Source organism: Haliaeetus albicilla, chromosome 5, assembly GCF_947461875.1.
Source record: "Haliaeetus albicilla chromosome 5, bHalAlb1.1, whole genome shotgun sequence".
NCBI lineage: Eukaryota > Metazoa > Chordata > Aves > Accipitriformes > Accipitridae > Haliaeetus > Haliaeetus albicilla.
Genome location: NC_091487.1, coordinates 41,286,279 through 41,303,769, shown reverse-complemented (window position 1 = coordinate 41,303,769; position 17,491 = coordinate 41,286,279). Strand labels below are relative to the sequence as shown.

General features: G+C 40.5%; 1 protein-coding gene across 2 annotated transcripts in view; it reads left to right on the top strand.

Moving 5' to 3' along the window:
• STARD9 (StAR related lipid transfer domain containing 9) overlaps positions 1 to 17,491 on the top strand; it is a 118,896-nt gene that overhangs the window by 49,764 nt on the left and 51,641 nt on the right. For both annotated transcript variants that reach the window (XM_069784355.1, XM_069784354.1), the window contains exons 4-8: positions 2,123 to 2,239; positions 4,357 to 4,389; positions 4,479 to 4,540; positions 5,156 to 5,268; positions 14,865 to 14,934. In XM_069784355.1, the coding sequence (XP_069640456.1) occupies positions 2,123 to 2,239; positions 4,357 to 4,389; positions 4,479 to 4,540; positions 5,156 to 5,268; positions 14,865 to 14,934 (395 nt within the window). The remainder of the gene's footprint in view (positions 1 to 2,122; positions 2,240 to 4,356; positions 4,390 to 4,478; positions 4,541 to 5,155; positions 5,269 to 14,864; positions 14,935 to 17,491) is intronic.

The following is a 17,491-nucleotide window of genomic DNA, read 5'->3' as shown; positions in this document are numbered from 1 at the left end:
GGCACACAGGCCCTGTGAGTGGTGCTTCCCTGCTCCAGGTGCTGATGCCGAGACCCTCATTTGCTTCACCTAAGCCACTCCAGTAGCTGGCACCTGCAACACAGGCCCTGGGACCCATGGTCCCTTTCTAGCTGCTGACAGAGATGCTCACACTGCTCCAGTTCCCCTAGTAGCTGGGACATAGTCCCTGTGACACATAGTCCTGCTCTAATTGCTGGCATTTAGACTCCTACTACATGCCATGCCAGCTACCAACACTGAGACTCTCACTGGCTTTGTTTGCTGGCACCACTGATGTGATGGCCCTATCACCTGCGGTCTTCTGACTCCATTGCTGGCCCCAAATTCACTCCAGCTGCTGGCATCTAGTCCTTACAGCACTCACACATGGGGTAGAGAGTGTGGTTACATGGAAAGATCATCAAGAAAGGATTTAATAAGAAAATAGGACAGACTGTGGTGATCAGGCACAGGGCTCAGTCAGGCAAGCATACTGATCTGCTGCTGCTTACATGGGACCAGCCCCTTTTATACCCCCTTCTTCTTCCTGACACCCTCACTTTAAGCATTCCTTAATAAGTTTTGCATAGCCCTGCAGGCCCCCCTAAAACATGCCGAATCGTCCTGTTCCTCCTATTTTGCCCATCTTGTTGGTTATGAAGTCCAGATTAGCCCTCTCCAAAGGTATGCTTCAGTTCCTTAATGGCCTGTCCAGTAGTGACTGGAGAGTTTGTCACTATCTTTGTTATCCTTGTCTATTACATTTGTGTCCATATGTTTTGTTTATGACTTTCTCTGCTACTCTTTGAATGGAAAAGTTCCTTGATCTGATAATCCTAATGAAGCAGATGCTGTGATATGCCACATACCCTTAGAAATATGGGCAAGAGTAGCCAAATTCTGCCAAATGGGAATGTTACTGATTCTTCAGCCAGAAATTAACATCTTGTCTCAGTTTCAGTTGAAATATGATCTGAAAATAAAAGTCTTAGGATTTTTAATCTCTTTTCTGGGCAGTTTTGGTAAAGTGGTGATAGCTATGAAATATATTTTACTATTGATTTTTTATATCAGTTTTAGTGCATTTATCTATCCATTGGAGAAGCAAATGACCTCATACTGGAGGAGGTTCCACAGCAGTGAAACACTGAAATCATATGCATCTCTCTCTATACTAGCTAGTTTTCTATGTGAATGGCAAAACTATTAATACTTGTAACATTTTTTTTGAAAAGCCACAGCTGTACTAAGGGATTGGTAGCCTGCCTACTGGAACCTTTTGATCCATCATGTACTTCCTAGCAAACCTTACCAGGTGTCCTTTCAGCTGGTCTATGGCAAGGCTTTGATGTGCTGAGAACATGGTCACAATGTGGGGCAGCTGTGTCTCCAAAAAAGGAACAGGAAAAGCAGAGGGAATGACTGTTCAGATCTTGTTTATGGGTAGTCTGGCTGTGATGGTCCAACTTTTGCAGCCACAGTGGGACCAGCGCAAGCTTTGGAAGCCCCTAGAGGCTGACACTGATGTGGTGGTAACAGTTCTTGGCTCTGCATTATGATGAGCAGAAGGTGGCTCATCACTGTGTTGTGGCGTGAACAGAAAATAAAGCATTTAGCCTTTGGTGGTGTGGCTTACTGACCAGACAGGTCAGATCTAAGTATTGCTTGGGTGAGGTCTGCTTGCAGGCTGTGGGTTAGACTTTGCTTTGCTTTTGACCTGTAATTCTGATGCCTAATGCTCCTATTAATGTCATTGTGTCAAAGAGCCTTGATCATGCCTTTCCGTCAGATATATGCTGAGGACAGTAAAAACTTGGGGTGGGGGAGATCCTCAAGAATTCATACAGTCTAAGTATAAAATAAGAGATAGCAGGCAGGGAAGCACAATTAAACACTACTGCTTGGTGTCAGCACTATGCTTGGCATACCACCATCTGGAGGAAGATCTAACAAGTGAATGCTGGGCACTTAACATTGTGTCTGATGAATTAGAAAGACAAATACTGTGAAGATTCTTTTTTTTGCATGGAGTTATTAAAGCTGCAATATCCACAAGTAATGCAGAGCGTTTATAGGGAGGCATATTATTCATGGACTGTTTTGTTTCTTTTGGTCTTTTCAGGTGTTCCAGGACCTTGGCACTTCTGTGTTGTCAGGTGCATTTAGAGGATACAACATCTGCCTCTTTGCATATGGACAGACAGGTTCAGGAAAAACTTACACAATGATGGGAACACCTGTGAGTTACACCATTCGTTTTACACTTAGGGTCGAGGGTGGGATGTCCAGCAGAAACATCGCTTTATTTTGAAACCATGGTTATGGTGCTTGTTCAGCAGAATGCTTATACATATTTTATTTGGTATTTATATATATCAAATGAGAGTCAAGCATTTACATTTAGATAAATAATGTAGCATCAGCTAAAAGTACTAGAAAATATGATGTAGTTTAAATATTTATTTTAGATAACCTTCATCTTGCTATGTATGAATGTTATCGCTATGTTAGAGGACAAAAAAAACCCCAACTATATCGCTGAATAGTTCTCGTTTTTAGAAATGTATAGCTCAAGATAATACAAAGTATTCATTCTCATGGAATTTTTTGGCAGTCTGAGCTATGCTGAAATTAAATTACTTTCACAAAAAAACCTGGATACAGTGCACAGGAATACTTTTGTAACAGGCTTCATTATCTACTTCAGACATTTATTTGTTGCAGAAGTTATCCTTTGGCCTGTGCAAACTAATATTTGCTTTACTTCCAGTTTTGAAATGTATTTGAATAGTGTCTGCAGAATCTGTTACATTTTAAGATTCTTGTCTACCAGGAACCACTTAAAGTGTATTTTAATCTTGGTACTCAGATCGACGGGGTCAGTTGAGGATTTCCTGTGTTCTGCTGCAACACAAGGCAATTTGATCTCTATCCATAAATATTCTTGGCTGTTGGTGAAACATGCCCCTAAATAAGAAAAAAATTATTTAACAGTTTGTGCGTGTGGGCCGCTATTTCCTACACCCATGGGATTCAATTTTTAAGGTGAAATAAGGGTAAAAATTGTTCAAACCCCAAAGACAAGAAAAAGACTATTCTGGCATGGTTTGTGCTTTTGACAAGAGTTTGGATTTTTAAAAGTTTATTTTCCCCACAGACATCAGCAATTGAATGTTGTTAAATCATTACCTGATTCTCCATTCATTTGATGCAAAATCAAGCTTAACTCCATGAAAGCCTGAAGAATTGTTAAAATTGGGGTTAATAGGTGACAAACTAGGATATTTGTATTATGTTATTTTGAAAATATCTTAGTAATTCAGAATGGCCACATCTTGAAATTATCCTCATTTCCAAGGAAATTTCCAGGTGTAGTGTTTCTAAGAGATTTCTGGCTTATAAAGTGATTTCTTTCTCTGTGGAATCCTGCTTTGATCTTATCTTTAATAACATGTATTCACTGTGAAACAGTGTTCAAAACTAGGTGGAAACAAGTGTTTGGTATAAACTGAATTTTGTCCACAGTGGTCCACCTGATGAACTTGACTTTCTTCCCCCAACACCATTTCAAGTCTGCCTTCTAAAAGCCTTTAATGCTATTCAGCAAGCAGATTCCACCAAAGCCTTAGAGTCTTTCTCAGGGTGTGTTGGCACTGCAATCACTGAAGTGCAAGCAATCATGTCATAAGAACAGTTCATCGCACAAAAACACACCGTTACGTCAGTGCTGTGTAGACCATTTGGGTAAAGTTTAAATCAGCTAGTTTGCGTACTGCTAGCAGCCCATATCGCATTCTGTCTGAGAGACCAGATTTACAAATCTAGAACATAAAGCTGTTCCAAGCCTGTTCTGTAGTGCCATAGCATGAAGAAATAAAAGTAGAATAACAAAAAACCAAAATATTCATTACCAGTCAAGCTAGTTTCAGTGTTGGCCTGGCTTCATCTAGACTGCAACACCTCTGACATAGGCATGTCCAGTGTCTTTACATCAGACAGTACTTTGATTTAACTCAAGCCTCTAACTTCTCATTGATGCTGTATAAGTTGCTCTAAAATGACTTTTGCTATAAATAGCATTTGCACTGAAGCTAAGACAGCTGACATTACACAGCACACGAGTCCCTGCAGTGTTTCATGTGCAAGATGCTTCAGCTAGAGTAGTAGAGCATTGCCATGCTGTTCTGAACTGCACTCCAGGGCAGTTTGTGTTGTAATCCACCATACAGTCATTACTTCAATGCTGCACTATGATTCTGTCCTTTTCTCATAACTTGGCCTTTATTTAAAAATAAGTTTTGCAAGAGTAATAGCAAGTATATTGTTTAATTTTTTTTTTCTGTTTATTATTTGAAGGCATCCATTGGGCTGACACCTCGTATATGTGAGGTACTTATTTTTTATTTCACTTGCATTTGTTCAAGTAGTTAGATTTTCTTGATGGATTTAAAATTTGCATAAACTTCTGGTTTGTGCAGGGCCTCTTTTCAAGGAAGGATGATTACTCAGACCAGACAGCATCTTGCAGAGTAAAGGTCAGGTAAGTGTGTCACTGTTTTGGGCAATGCTATGAATGCTTTCAGCAACATGTTCCTGTAATCAAACAAAGTAAAGACTAGTTTATTTTGTTTCTGTTTTCTCAGATGATATCGTTTTGCAACAAGGGAGAGAACACAGAGGAAGAATGAGAAAGTGTTGATTTTAGTTTTCCATCTCAGTATAGTTCTTGGGATGCTGTCTGTTCACTTTTGTATAGACAGCTGAAATAGGAGTGCATTAAAAATTTACTTCCTGTTTGTTTAACTCTTAAATTTGAGCCATAATCCTACATTCCATTCTTATTAATTGTTCCCATTGATCTAATGAAGCATTGATCTATGCTGGGGATTTGAAGTCCCTGGTGTTAAAAAAGCATATTTTTTGAGTTTTCAAATAAAATACTGAATGCCTCTTGCTTCTTAGAAATTTGGTACTATGAGTTCTTTCTACGTGCACTGCATGGGAAGGGGCAGTAACAGAGATAATGGAAATAATGAATTAATTAAATTTATTATGAAAGATCTATGTAAGATTCAGGTAGCTACATTGTCTAAATATATGCTTTCTCTCTTTTTTTTATTGTGTATATTTAACATTCTTTTTTTTTTCTTTTCAGTTTTCTTGAAATCTATAATGAGCGTGTCCGAGATTTGTTAAAACAATCAGACCGAAAGAAACCTTACACACTTCGAGTCCGAGAACACCCTGAAACAGGACCATATGTACAAGGTGAGAGTGGGCGTCACAACTAGCATCAGAATTTTAAGTAAATGTGTATCAGGTCTTGTATGTATCTTTGTGTATGTTCCTTGCGTGATCCTAGTTGCTTCTACTCTTCAAGAGTTACTTTCCTCAAATATTTTGCTTGTTAATATGAACATGTATAATACACTGAAAGCTTTGCCTCTGTTATCCCACTGGGTGGATATCCTGCACTTTTCTGTTTGCCTTTCCAGGCATAGGTTGTGTGTGAGCCATAGTGTTTTGCTTTCTTTTGTTTTAAAGAAATTTTAATCAAGAAATCCAGCAACATCAGCTCTAAATGGGTTCTCCAGATCAGCTTAAGGTCCCTCCATACCTGTTTCAGTCCTTGGCAGCAGTATATATATAAAATAATAATAATAAAAAAGTAGATAAACCCAACTGTTTGATGTTGCAGGCCAGGCCATGTAAAGCGACTAAAATCTGTATTACCTGAGTGAGAACCCAGCAAGCTTCATTTTCCTTCATTAAACTGAAAAAACATAGGATGGGTAATGTAGGTGCATTATATGATTAAAAACATCATACACTTTTTAATTCACACTTGGAACAGCAGTCCCTCAGATGGCTTTGTGTTTTCTAGTGAATCATAGCTTTCAAATCAGGTGACACAGCAGATTAAAAAAAACCCACAGGTATTTTTTCCATTTCAGTTTTTGTACTTACAGTTCATTTTCACTTTTCATTGGTGCCTTCACTTCAAGGTCTTACATAGCTTTAAATTGGAGTTTGGCCATTGGTACTTCGTAAATTGATTAGCTCCCAATGTAAAGTTTGCCTGCTATATTGCCATTTATCTGACCAAAAACTGACAAAAGGCATGTGTATCTGTCACCATTTAAGCCCAGCTGTCAGCTAAGCACCACACAGCCACTGACTCACTACCCCCCACCCCCATCCCCCACTGTGGGATGGGGAGGAGAATCAGAAGACAAAGGTAAAAAAAAATCATGGGTTGAGATAAGGACAGTTTAACAGGACAACATGAGGGGAGAAGAAATTGCTAATAAAAGAATATATAAATCGAGTGATGCACAATGCAATTGCTCACCACCAGAACCCGATGCTCAGCCTGTTCCCAAGCCACGATCCCTCCTCCCAGCCCCCTGCCAGCTCCCCCAGTATATATACTGAGCAGGACATCATATGGTATCGAATATCTCCTTGGCTAGTTAGGGTCAGCTATCCTGGCTGTGTCGCCTCCTAGCTTCTTGTGAAAATTAACCCTGTCCTAATCAAATGCAGGACATTATCCACCCCTTATTCTATACCATCTACATCATTCCCAGATCCTACACTTTCCAGTTAATCACCACCACTTTTCCTGTCTTTGATAGATAGATGGATAGATATATATACACACATACACAGAGCTATCATTTCCTTAGTCTGTGGGCCATCCCTCTAATGTGTCCATTGAGTTCATTTAATCCATGACTTTAGGGCTCCATCTGTCCTAACAGTCTTTCAGGGCAGGAGAGATGGAGTGTGTGGTGTGTGATGTTGGATTTTTGCATGCTGCATCCAGAGCTCATGGCTGGTGTATTTGGTGCAGCCCATGCCCACGGTCTGCAGGTTGAAGATGATGATCTTGAGGAAGTTGCTGGGTGCCAGTTGCTGAAGCCAGTTCAAGTTCCATCACCACCGCACTTTGCTCGGTTCCATCAAAGTCCATCCTTCATTAATTTGGGTGATTCTTACTGTAATATCATTGATATGGCATATAGCAACTGCAGCAGTGATGACATACAGTGGCAGGGTTATTTAGTGATTAACATCATACAATTTAATTCCCTGGCTATTCTCACCCAGAATCAAATCCCCTTGAGGTACACATCAAAATTCCCCATCCTTCTGCATCATTCACCAAGTGCACCCAGGTCCTTGAGCAAAAGCAATCCCACAAATGGGTTTACCTTTGCCTGAGGCAGGAGTAACCCAGACTGTCTTCCCTAACATATTTTTCATGTGCACTACAGGGACTTTATCCTCTTCTACAGTATGTAAAAGTTCAAGTGCTTGCCTTGGTGGGTTTGTGGGAGTGTGATATAGTCAATTTGACAGGCCTCCCCATGTTTATATTTCAGCCATCGCCCTCCATACCACAGGGGCTTTAACCGCTCAGCTTGCTTAATTGCAGCACGTTTCACATGCATGGATAACTTGTGCAATAGTGTCCATGGGCAAGTCCACCCCTCGATCACAAGCCCATCTATATGTTGCATCTGTCCCTTGATGGCCTGAGGTGTCATGGGCCCACCAAGCCATAAATAATTCACCCTTATGTTGCAAGTCTAAATCCACCTGAGCCACTTCAATCTTAGCAGCCTGATCCACCTGCTGCTTGTTTTGATGTTCTTCAGTGGCCTGACTCAGGTACGTGGGCATCTAAGTGATGTACTTTTACAACCAGCTTCTCTAGCCAGGCAGCAATATCTTGCCGCAGTGGGGCAGCCCACGTGGGTTTGCCTTTGCGCTGCCAGTTGCTCTGCTCCCATTGCTGCAGTCACCCCCCCCAGGGCATTTGCCACCATCCATGAGTCAATATAGAGATAGAGCACTGGCCATTTTCCTTGATCAGCAATGTCTAAAGCTAGCTGGATGGCTTTCATTTCCACAAACTGGCTCAATTCACCTTCCCCTTCAGCAGTTTCTGCGACTTGTCATATAGAACTCCGTACAGCAGCTGCTCATTCCCAGTTAGACTCACTTCAGCTTCCAATACAGTTAGCTGCTGGGATTGCCCTGTCACCCCAAAAGTACAGATGGGTTCTGCCTCGTTATAGCTTGATGGCACCAGGGTACACTGCGTACCGGTGTCCACTAAAGCCTTATACTCCTGTGGGTCTGATGTGCCAACCCATCAAATCCACGCAGTCCAATAAACCTGGTTGTCCCCTTCTTCCACCTGGCTGGAGGCAGGGCTCCTCTAATCCTGGTCATAGTATTTGTTACTCGCTTTTTGTAAACATGAATCAGAAATCCCTTCAAGAGGATCAGAAGTGAGATCAGCCCTTCCACTCTGTCTGGGGAACTGCCCGCTGGAAACTGGAGCAGGATTTTTCCAGGAAGAATCCCCTTTTGTGATTGTTTTTCCTTGCAACTCATGTACCCGTGACTCTAAGGTTGAGGCAGGTTTTCCATCCCACTTCCTCATGTCCTCTCATGGTCATGCAGGTAAAACCACAGGTTACCCCATTGTGTGTACCTTCTGTATCTTCTCTCTTGAGCAGAGGAACACTTGCTCCTAATAGCTGAGATACAGGCCTGTACAAGTAGGGAGTAGGGCATATCCTCTCTGAATTGCTGGAACTCCCGGGGCAGTTTCTCCACAGCCAAGATGCAGGCCTGTAAGGAGGAAGAGAGACTTCCTTCATATTGCTGGAGTTGGCCAGCCATTTCATCCACTGTTTGTCCCTCACCTTCTTTCCAGGTCATTACTGCCAAGGAGTTGGCATACGATGGTGGTGCCCTTTGTAGAAACTTCCACCACATGGGTTGTGTGCATTGGACTTCATCTGGTTCTGTGGGTAACTGCTCGTTATCTGGATCGTTATAAATAATCTCCAGCATGGCTAATTCCCTCAGGTACTGGATACCTCTCTCCATGGTAGTCCACTTGCCTTGGTGACATGTAACTTCTTCCCTGAAGGGGTACTTTTCCTTCATGTCTGACAGAAGTCACCTCCAGAAGCTGAGGGCTTGTGTCTTTCTTCCAGTCACCTTGTCAATGCCCCCTTCCCTAGACAGGGATCCCAGTGGCTTGTCTCCTACCCCCTTAATTCCAAACTACTGGGCCTGTTATCCCAGCATCGGAGCAGCCAGGTAACAATGTGCTCATCTGGATAGCAGCTGAAATCCTTTCATACATCTCACAGCTTGCTCAGGGACTGGGATCAGGCAATTATCTCTGGTTCTGCCTCTTCCTCCTGTCCTCTTGATGACCCTGGTTTACCTTCATCTTTCATTAAGCAAACTGGTTTGTTTTTTTTTTATTATTTCTTCTTCTGCATACGGGCAACTGATACCAGCACAGCTTGCTTCTCTGGTTCAGCTGCAGTGCCTGTCGCCAGGGCTGGGGTAGCTGCAGTGCTTGTCACGAGGGTTGGAATAGTCACAGTGCCTGTTGGTCTGTTTTCCCTCCCTTTCCCCTCAGGGTGCTGATTAATATCAAGCAGTGTTTGGTAGATACTGGCCAGGGCCCAGCACAGTGCAGTAAGTTGTGCCTTTTGGGAATAGCCACAGTGTTTTCCTTTCAAATATTATAGCACTTCATCAGGATCTTGTAAATGTTTGGGAGTGAAGTTCCAAACCACTGGAGGTGAGAAGTTCTCTAGATACCTGCCCATATTCTCCCACATGCCATGCCACCCATGACTGTCCAGACTTTCTGGATGGTATTCATAAAAAATTTTTGTGTAACCCTAAACAAGACCTGAGACATATTCAGAAGATATAGCAATAAGAGCATACTGGCTTCAACATCCCAAGCTTATTCAAAATTCTCAAAAGCTGTTGTAATTAGCCTGAAGGAGAAAGGGGAGGTGAAAGAGCAGGAGAAAGTATCCCCCCTGCCTCTTCCCCATAGATTGGGTGCAGTTACTAATAAATTTCAATAGAAGGCACCCGAGGTGTGGGTATGGCAACAATGCTGCATACAAACACCAGCTTAACCTCATGACCGGTGATACATCATAAGTCAACGTTACCCATTACAGCAAAATGGTAGTCCTGATCCCTGTCCCAAAGGTGATAAACATCACCACAGGGAATACATAGTGCATATGAGGATTTACGTAACACCACCATGTGAACAAGTGAACCAACATTGTGACCGGTGACTATTTAACTAATGTAAGAAATGCATATAACAATTTTGTTTCGACATGCTCTGGTCATATCTGTCATTATCTCAACCCTGTGAGACCCACGTTAGGCTCCAAAAAGGACTATCAGATATCCCCTTGTCTACTTTGGGTCAGCTATCCTAGCTGTGTCCCCTCCCAGCTTCTTGTGAAAATTAACTCTATCCTAGCTGAACCCTGGACACTCTCAAAAAATCAGTGCACTAGTGCAAAATCATACAGAGTAGCTTTACAGTGGAGAACTGAAGGAAAAGCCTTTTCCAAACTGATGCAAGTACCAAAATTAGTGAGTTTGCTTAGAAAGTAAATGCATATATTTTCTTTTCAGTGTGCCTTTTATCTAGTGGACAGAATTCCAAAGTTGCCTCTGGTATCACTGACTCTGCAACTGCTTGGCTGGCCACCAAGTGGGTAGTAACACCTGGGGAGTAAGCATTTAGTACGCAAAACGCATATCACAGAATTTTATTGGTCCTGTCACATCAGATCAAATACTGATTTATTCTGGCTTTTAAATAGAGTTCTCTCTGTTTGTTTTGTGAATTCCTTTTGTTATCTCTGGTTAACTTTTCTCTCTCTCTTTTTCTTTATCACAGCATTACATGTCAGATTGTTATCCTCACTTCAGAGATTAAGGCAAGGTGTGATAATAGATAGGGTGACTTGACTGTGTGACTGAATGGAGCCTGGAATTCCCAGCTCTCATTCACTCAGCACCTGCAGGATCCATCATAGCTCATCTAACAACCAATGGTTGTTACCAATTCCTCCTCTCAAAATTTGAAATAAGCACTTGGAAAGTGTTGAACTTGCATGGTCCTATACACAAGGGACTATCTGGCATTATGGTTACTTCAGCTGTGCTTTCCCAGCACATCAGCATCCTGTTTAAAGAGAGTTGGAAAATAGATGAATTGATGGTCTCATTAGTATGGCAAACTTACCATTCTTTGAAAAGCAGATTCATAGACATTTGGCCTTTATTGAGGTCTTTCCAAGATTTTCTTTCTACCTGCTTGTTATCGAAGAACTTAATTGTTGGTGGAGTACAGATACTAATTATTTTCTTTTAGCAGCTGCTCCTTCACCACACAAGAAAAGGCCTTTAAACTGCTTCCTTCCTTGGCAATTTCCATCCCTTTTCTCAGGCCTTATATCTCCAGTGATTCCTTGGCTGCATATAATGGAGTTTCCTTGTTTTAAAAGAAAATGAAGTTATAGCTTCTGCCAGTGGGCTGGCTTGCCTTTTGTCACTATTTTGTCTTCATCTAGAACCTTCCAGGCCAAATCTGTCACTTCTTTTCCAGTTCTGCTTTTTTTGGTTGGTGGTTTGTTGTTTTTTTTAACTTAATTTTACCCCTTTTGTATAAGGATTTTATACTTAGACACAACTAAAAATTGAATGGAACAATTCTATGCTAGAGTTCTGAAATATCCCATAAAAGTTCCCAGTTGATTAGATTTTGAAAATAATAGGAAAGGATAGTGGAAAAAGATTAACCTAAAATATTATTTGCCAGCTTTGACCATATTTGTAAATCCAGTGTGAATACTTCATTTTAGAAGATTCTCTCCCTCTGTATCTTATGACAGCCTCCAAAAATCATTTTATTAATGCCTGTAAGAAAAATTTAATTTTCATGATAAATGTGATTCGCATTTTTAGAAAAACTGATCGTGTGCATGAAAAATGAAGTAATTTCGCTGCTGAAGGCATCATGGGGTGTAATTAGGTGCTGTTGTGAGACCATGTGAACAGAAGTGATTTCATGCTGATGAGTCAGTGGCTTAGGGCAACAGTCAGATGACATAGTTCTTTATTTAGGTATGTGTATATAAATATATATTAAAAATAAATATGTTTATGTACAGTTTACGCAATTAAGAACTGCAGCAGTTTGCTTTACTTGAGACAACCCTGCTGTCTTTTAGGGAGAGGGACTAATAAAGAAGGTGTGATTACATAGCTCCTTTTGGAACTGCACTCATTAGCTCACATCAAAAATAAGCAGCAGTGCGGAAGTCCAGAGGTCTTTTGAATGCAGGTGAGGAGTACAGTCAGCTTGATTTTAATAACATCAAATTCAAGAAAATGAAGCGGTTCTCAACACTGGTACAAAATGCCCTTCTCACCTGCAGTAATACATTGTTGCTATCATCAATTGCTGATCTCTGTAAGGAGTGCCTGCTATGTGCTGAAGTAGTCTTTGGCAGTTTTATACGTAGTCTCTCTCTGTGCAGGATCAGAACGCAACAATATTGTTTCCGATAGCTGGATGGCTGAGATCAGAATTATCAGCAAGCTTACTAGAAGGGGAGCTTGTTTTGTATTCTCCCTCTAGGCAATTTGCTGTATGGGAGAAGTAAAAATGGTGAACATCAGCAAAGCCCAGAAATTTTCCATTATTTTCCGTAGATCCTGTATGTTAAGGACTAGCATCTGTATTTGCATCATACTTCCTGCAAGCTATCAGCAATTTTAAGGTCTGCTGATTTTGATCAGAAGCTCCCCGGTGTACCATTAGTTTGTCAGTTGTATGGTTGGTGTTGATATTCAGAGTACAGTTAGCAGTGGGTGAAGAACAGACAGAGAGGAAAATTGGAAAACTTAACCCCTCTAAGGATGCTTAGGTGCTCTGGACAATGCGTTTTCCATTTGCAAGTCCAGTCAGGAAGTCCTAACTCTGAACACTGGGTATTTTGAATAGTTTCCAGCCCATCATTTTTCCATGTAAAGGCTGTGAGATTGTAGCCTTTAAAATGCTGAAAGTGTTTCAGTGCTTTGGGTTGGAATTGTTTCAAACTTCTCCCTCACAGATGGTTGCACTGTTAAGGAATCAGCCTCTCTTAAATCAGGAAATGATGCAATCTATTTTGTTACCCTGAGAGATTTCTGAGGGAGATCCTTTCTTATTCCAAGGCAGATTTCTAGATGAGCAAGTGTTTTTGATCTTTCTATGGGACTTGAAAATTACTTTCTTTTTGTAGCAGCCAACAGAACACTTTGTCATTTCTTTTCAAACAACATTTACAATATTTCATTTACCTTATTGAAAAACTAAATGTTTTGAACTCTGTGCTAGAATCACTATTCTAGTAGTAATGGAAATGTAGGTAGGTAAGAATTTCTTCCATGCCTCCATTTTATAACTGGATTTTTATTCAGTTACATAAGACCCTGAAAAAGGGTCTGGGAAAACAATATATGATATTTTCCATATTCTAATCTTTGAAGATCCCAGTGCTGTTGGAAAAATAATGGCCCTCTTTCTCAAATGGAAAATGTGATGACTTCTGGAATTAATGTATTGTAAAGGGACACTAGAGAGCAGAAGAAATGCTTTTGTTTGAAAATCAGCCTATATTTTGTGTGTGTGTGCAAGTGCGCATGCATGCACACTACAGTTAGGGGGTTTTTTAAAAGTGTGGGTGATTCAAAAATCTTTTTTTTTCTTTATGTGTATCAGTTGTTAAAGGACTAAAACAAATTCCCATCTTTGGCTTAGATTTTGCTTTCATTTGAAATTAAGTAAGCTGTTATGATGTAAGTATAGACTCTCTCTAACAATGTCAGAAGGAACTTATTTCAGGCTGGTTGAATTTTATATTCATCTTGACTTACATTTTAGCAGTAGATAAATGATTTGATCCAAATAATCACATTTTTCAATACTCTGCCTTCATCCATGCTTTCGTGGCCTGCAATAAAACAAACCAAACCTAAATAAGTGTGTGTTTGTGTGAAGTAGCCCGGGATTCCAGCTGTGAGATAAAACATTCTGCAAAGGAGTGTTTTACTAGATACTGTATGACGAAGACTTGCTTCTCAATTCAGGTGGTTTTTTTAAGAGTCACTGCAGTACAGATGATAACTAATCATCACCATAAAATGCAAATGAGGCATATTAAACCGGATTTATGTGAAATACAAGCCTGTTGAGGTTGATTTTGCGTGTCTGCTGGAATTTGCAAGGGGCTGGCAGGTCCGCTACAGCACAGCAGCACACTGCCCTCCACTGGGGCCCTGTTAGTCACAACCACCACTCTGACACAGCAGGCTCTGCAATGCAGTATTTCTTTTATTTGTTTTCAGTGGGCTTTTTCCCCCTTGAAAATAAAATCAGATTAAAAAAAAAAAACAAACCTGAAAGCAGAAGATATCAAAAGGCCCGACGTTTCATATCATTATTTGGGTACCCTCTGGGGAGAAAAGAGCATGAAGACTTAGTGTTGCAGGCTGAAGCCTTGTTCGGTAAATGGTAAATATTCGCAGGGGTTGGTTCCTAATTCTGTTAGTTGCACGAGCAGAGCCATTATCCAGAAGCAATGGCAAAAAGCTTCTTTACAGGATCTGTACCCAGTTAGTAGCAGTGACACAGCTGAAAATTTCTTATGGAGTTTCAGTTATACTGTTTTTTAAATACCGTTGTTCTGCAGACAAGTTTGAAAAAGGTCTGTACTCTGAAGGTACAAGTCATTTTTTAAACTGATGTCACTGCATCTGAAGGATGGGCTGCAATTTTTTTTTTTTTTTTTTTTTTAAATAAAATAGTTACTCTAGTTGAGAGACCACTTGTAGAACAGACTGGCATCGCCGCAGAACATCCTTATGCTTCTGATGTTGGGTAAATTGTTGGGTAAACTGACTGAAACTTCCTGAGAAAAATATGCATTTAACTCTTTTTAAATCTTTGGCAGGATTGACTCAACATTTAGTTACAGACTACAAGCAAGTTGTAGAACTTCTAGAAGAAGGAATAGCTAAAAGGTATTTTATAAAACAAACCAGCTCCATCTTTAACACATTTTTCACCATGTGTTGATTTCATTGATGTTTATTTTACTAACAGTGTTGCCAATGCTTTGTTGTGACAGGATATCAGATTTGCTGATCCTGTACATGACGTGCACATAAGATGTTACCTATCCTCATATTATCCCCAGCAAGAGCTACAAGCACTCGTGAAGTTGTTTCTTCAAAACTGATCCTATGCTGACTTACCCACAAAATTCAACCATCTATCTGGGATAAAAAATGCATGCCAGGGAAACGTTTTGGTGTAAACAGACTTCCACTTTTCTCCTCCACTTGCTCATGACACTTTAGACTGTATAGCTTTCAACTCGCTTGTTAGTGTAACTTAGTGATTTAAAACTGCTGAAAAGATAGTGTATTTTTATTTAATTTCTAAAAATATTTGTCTTATAATTATTTGCTTTAATTTTTATAAGTATTTTTTAAAGTTCTTAGTCCAAATCATGCACGTTCGCTATGAGAGAACTGTGGGAATTGGCACACTAGTGAAGCCAATGATTTTGGCTCTCAGTAGTCAAGACACTTTTTTACTTTTTTGACAGAGAGCCTTGGATACCAATGCAACTGCCATTACAGTGATAGAAAAGAGTTATATTTGAAAGGATCCTCCAAATACAAATCACAGTTCCAAAATTGGTGTTAAGTCTTATCATAGGAGAGGTTGAGATTTTAGATATCAGTGATGCTGGGAAGTAAATAAAAAACTAAGCTGCGTTATCACATAAACATAGAATATACAGCAGGATTAAGTTTTGATGCTTCTGCTTGTAGTGATCAATAGATGCAACTCTACGGTAAGAGGAGAATTTTTCAGAATAACAGCAAAATTCCAGTCTGTCTACTAGTGTAATCCTACAGTTGTCTCATTGCTAAGGAAGTAGAAGATGTAGAGAAAACTAAATCAGAGGTTCATTACTTTGTGTGTAAGTTCTTGTGATGCTGAAGTTTTAAATTTTGTCACTTGCATGAAACTAAGCAACTTCTTTTTCTGAGTAACTGTTCAAAAATTTATTTGGAATATACAGGAAACTCCTTTTTACCTATAGTCTTTATTTTTATGAAATATTCTGCAGAGCATTTATTAGCACATTATAAAAGCAAACAAACTAATTTAAAACATCCGCAGTCTGGGAAATTGTGTCAAATGGACATCAGCAAGATCTTAAGGATAAAGGTGGGGAACAGGTTGCAGTTGCCCCATACAGCTGGAGGCAGGAGAGGAGCAGATGGGGCATGATGGTTCCAGGTCTGGCTATACAGGAAAGATAAGAGAGGAAGCTCCCCTTGAACATGGGTGGTGCCTTTCATGGGGGAGAGGGCAGCTGCTGTACTAACAACAAGCAGAGTTTACTGGAGGCATTTTTTTTTCTGTCAGTTTTTTTATCAAGCCATCTCTAGCCCTGCTCTGGTTGCACCTGTCCATTATAAAATAAACAAATATGATTTTCAGCATGCAGTCATTGTTTTTGTTGTAACTTTCAGTGCTATTATTTTTTTTTATCTTAATGCTTTGCAAGACTCAGTCTCAAATGCTTAAGAATAAAATTTTCGAAATGCAGGAAATACAAATTTCCAAAAGCATAGCTCTTGTGCTCTGTAAAGCAAAATAACCAACGAATCTAGATAATGTTATTACAACAGCTAAAAATATTAAAATGTACACTACGTGCCACAGTGAAATAGAATATATGAAAAACTAACACATACATTCTCCCCTAAAAATGCTCACACGGGTTGTGAGCAGTTGAGATGTGAACTTGCCCTCTAATTACCCTGCGTATTGTTGGAGGTGAGAAGCAAGTACTAACACTTCCTCCTCCAAATCCTGGGGCACTTTCTCTTTTGTGTTATAAACTTAAGTGCTGTTCTTTTATATTCTCTGCCCACTGTAGAGCTGTTTGCTGTCTTCTGCCCTTTACCTATTTGTTTATCTTCCTCCTCCAACGTCTGGAGACTAGCTCGCATTCTCCTGCTTCCTCAGCTTGGGCTCACTTATAACCATGATGCACTAGACTGCCTGTAGCTTTTGGTGCCTGCTGACTTGGCTATGGAGGTGTAGGACGCAGTGAGCAATAGAGAGGAGAGTCCTGGCTTTGGCCTCCTGCGGCAGGCGCTCAGCGTCGTCCGCACAGCTGCGGCTCTCTCGTGCAACTGGTCTCTGCAGTACTCTGACAGCTGGGCTCATAACAAAAACGTGGTTCCACAGTCCTTTTCTCCACTACTAAAACTGCCTGATGTTGTTGAGGGTAAGCTTGGCAAAACTGATGCTAAAGGCTGCGCATATAGCCAATATTCAAGGCAAGCTACAAGAGTGACAAAGGAAAAGACCTGTGACCTGGCTTCTGCCCTAGGCAAAACTCAGCTTTCTTTGGGTTTGTCTAATCAAAACAACAACAAAGAAAGTAGAATTTCCAAAAGTTTATGTAACAGAGACAGTGGGAGAGTGCCACTGCTCCTTCTCTTCCTGTGCCTGGTACCTGCTAGCCGGAGTGCAGTGGGTCAGAGGGCT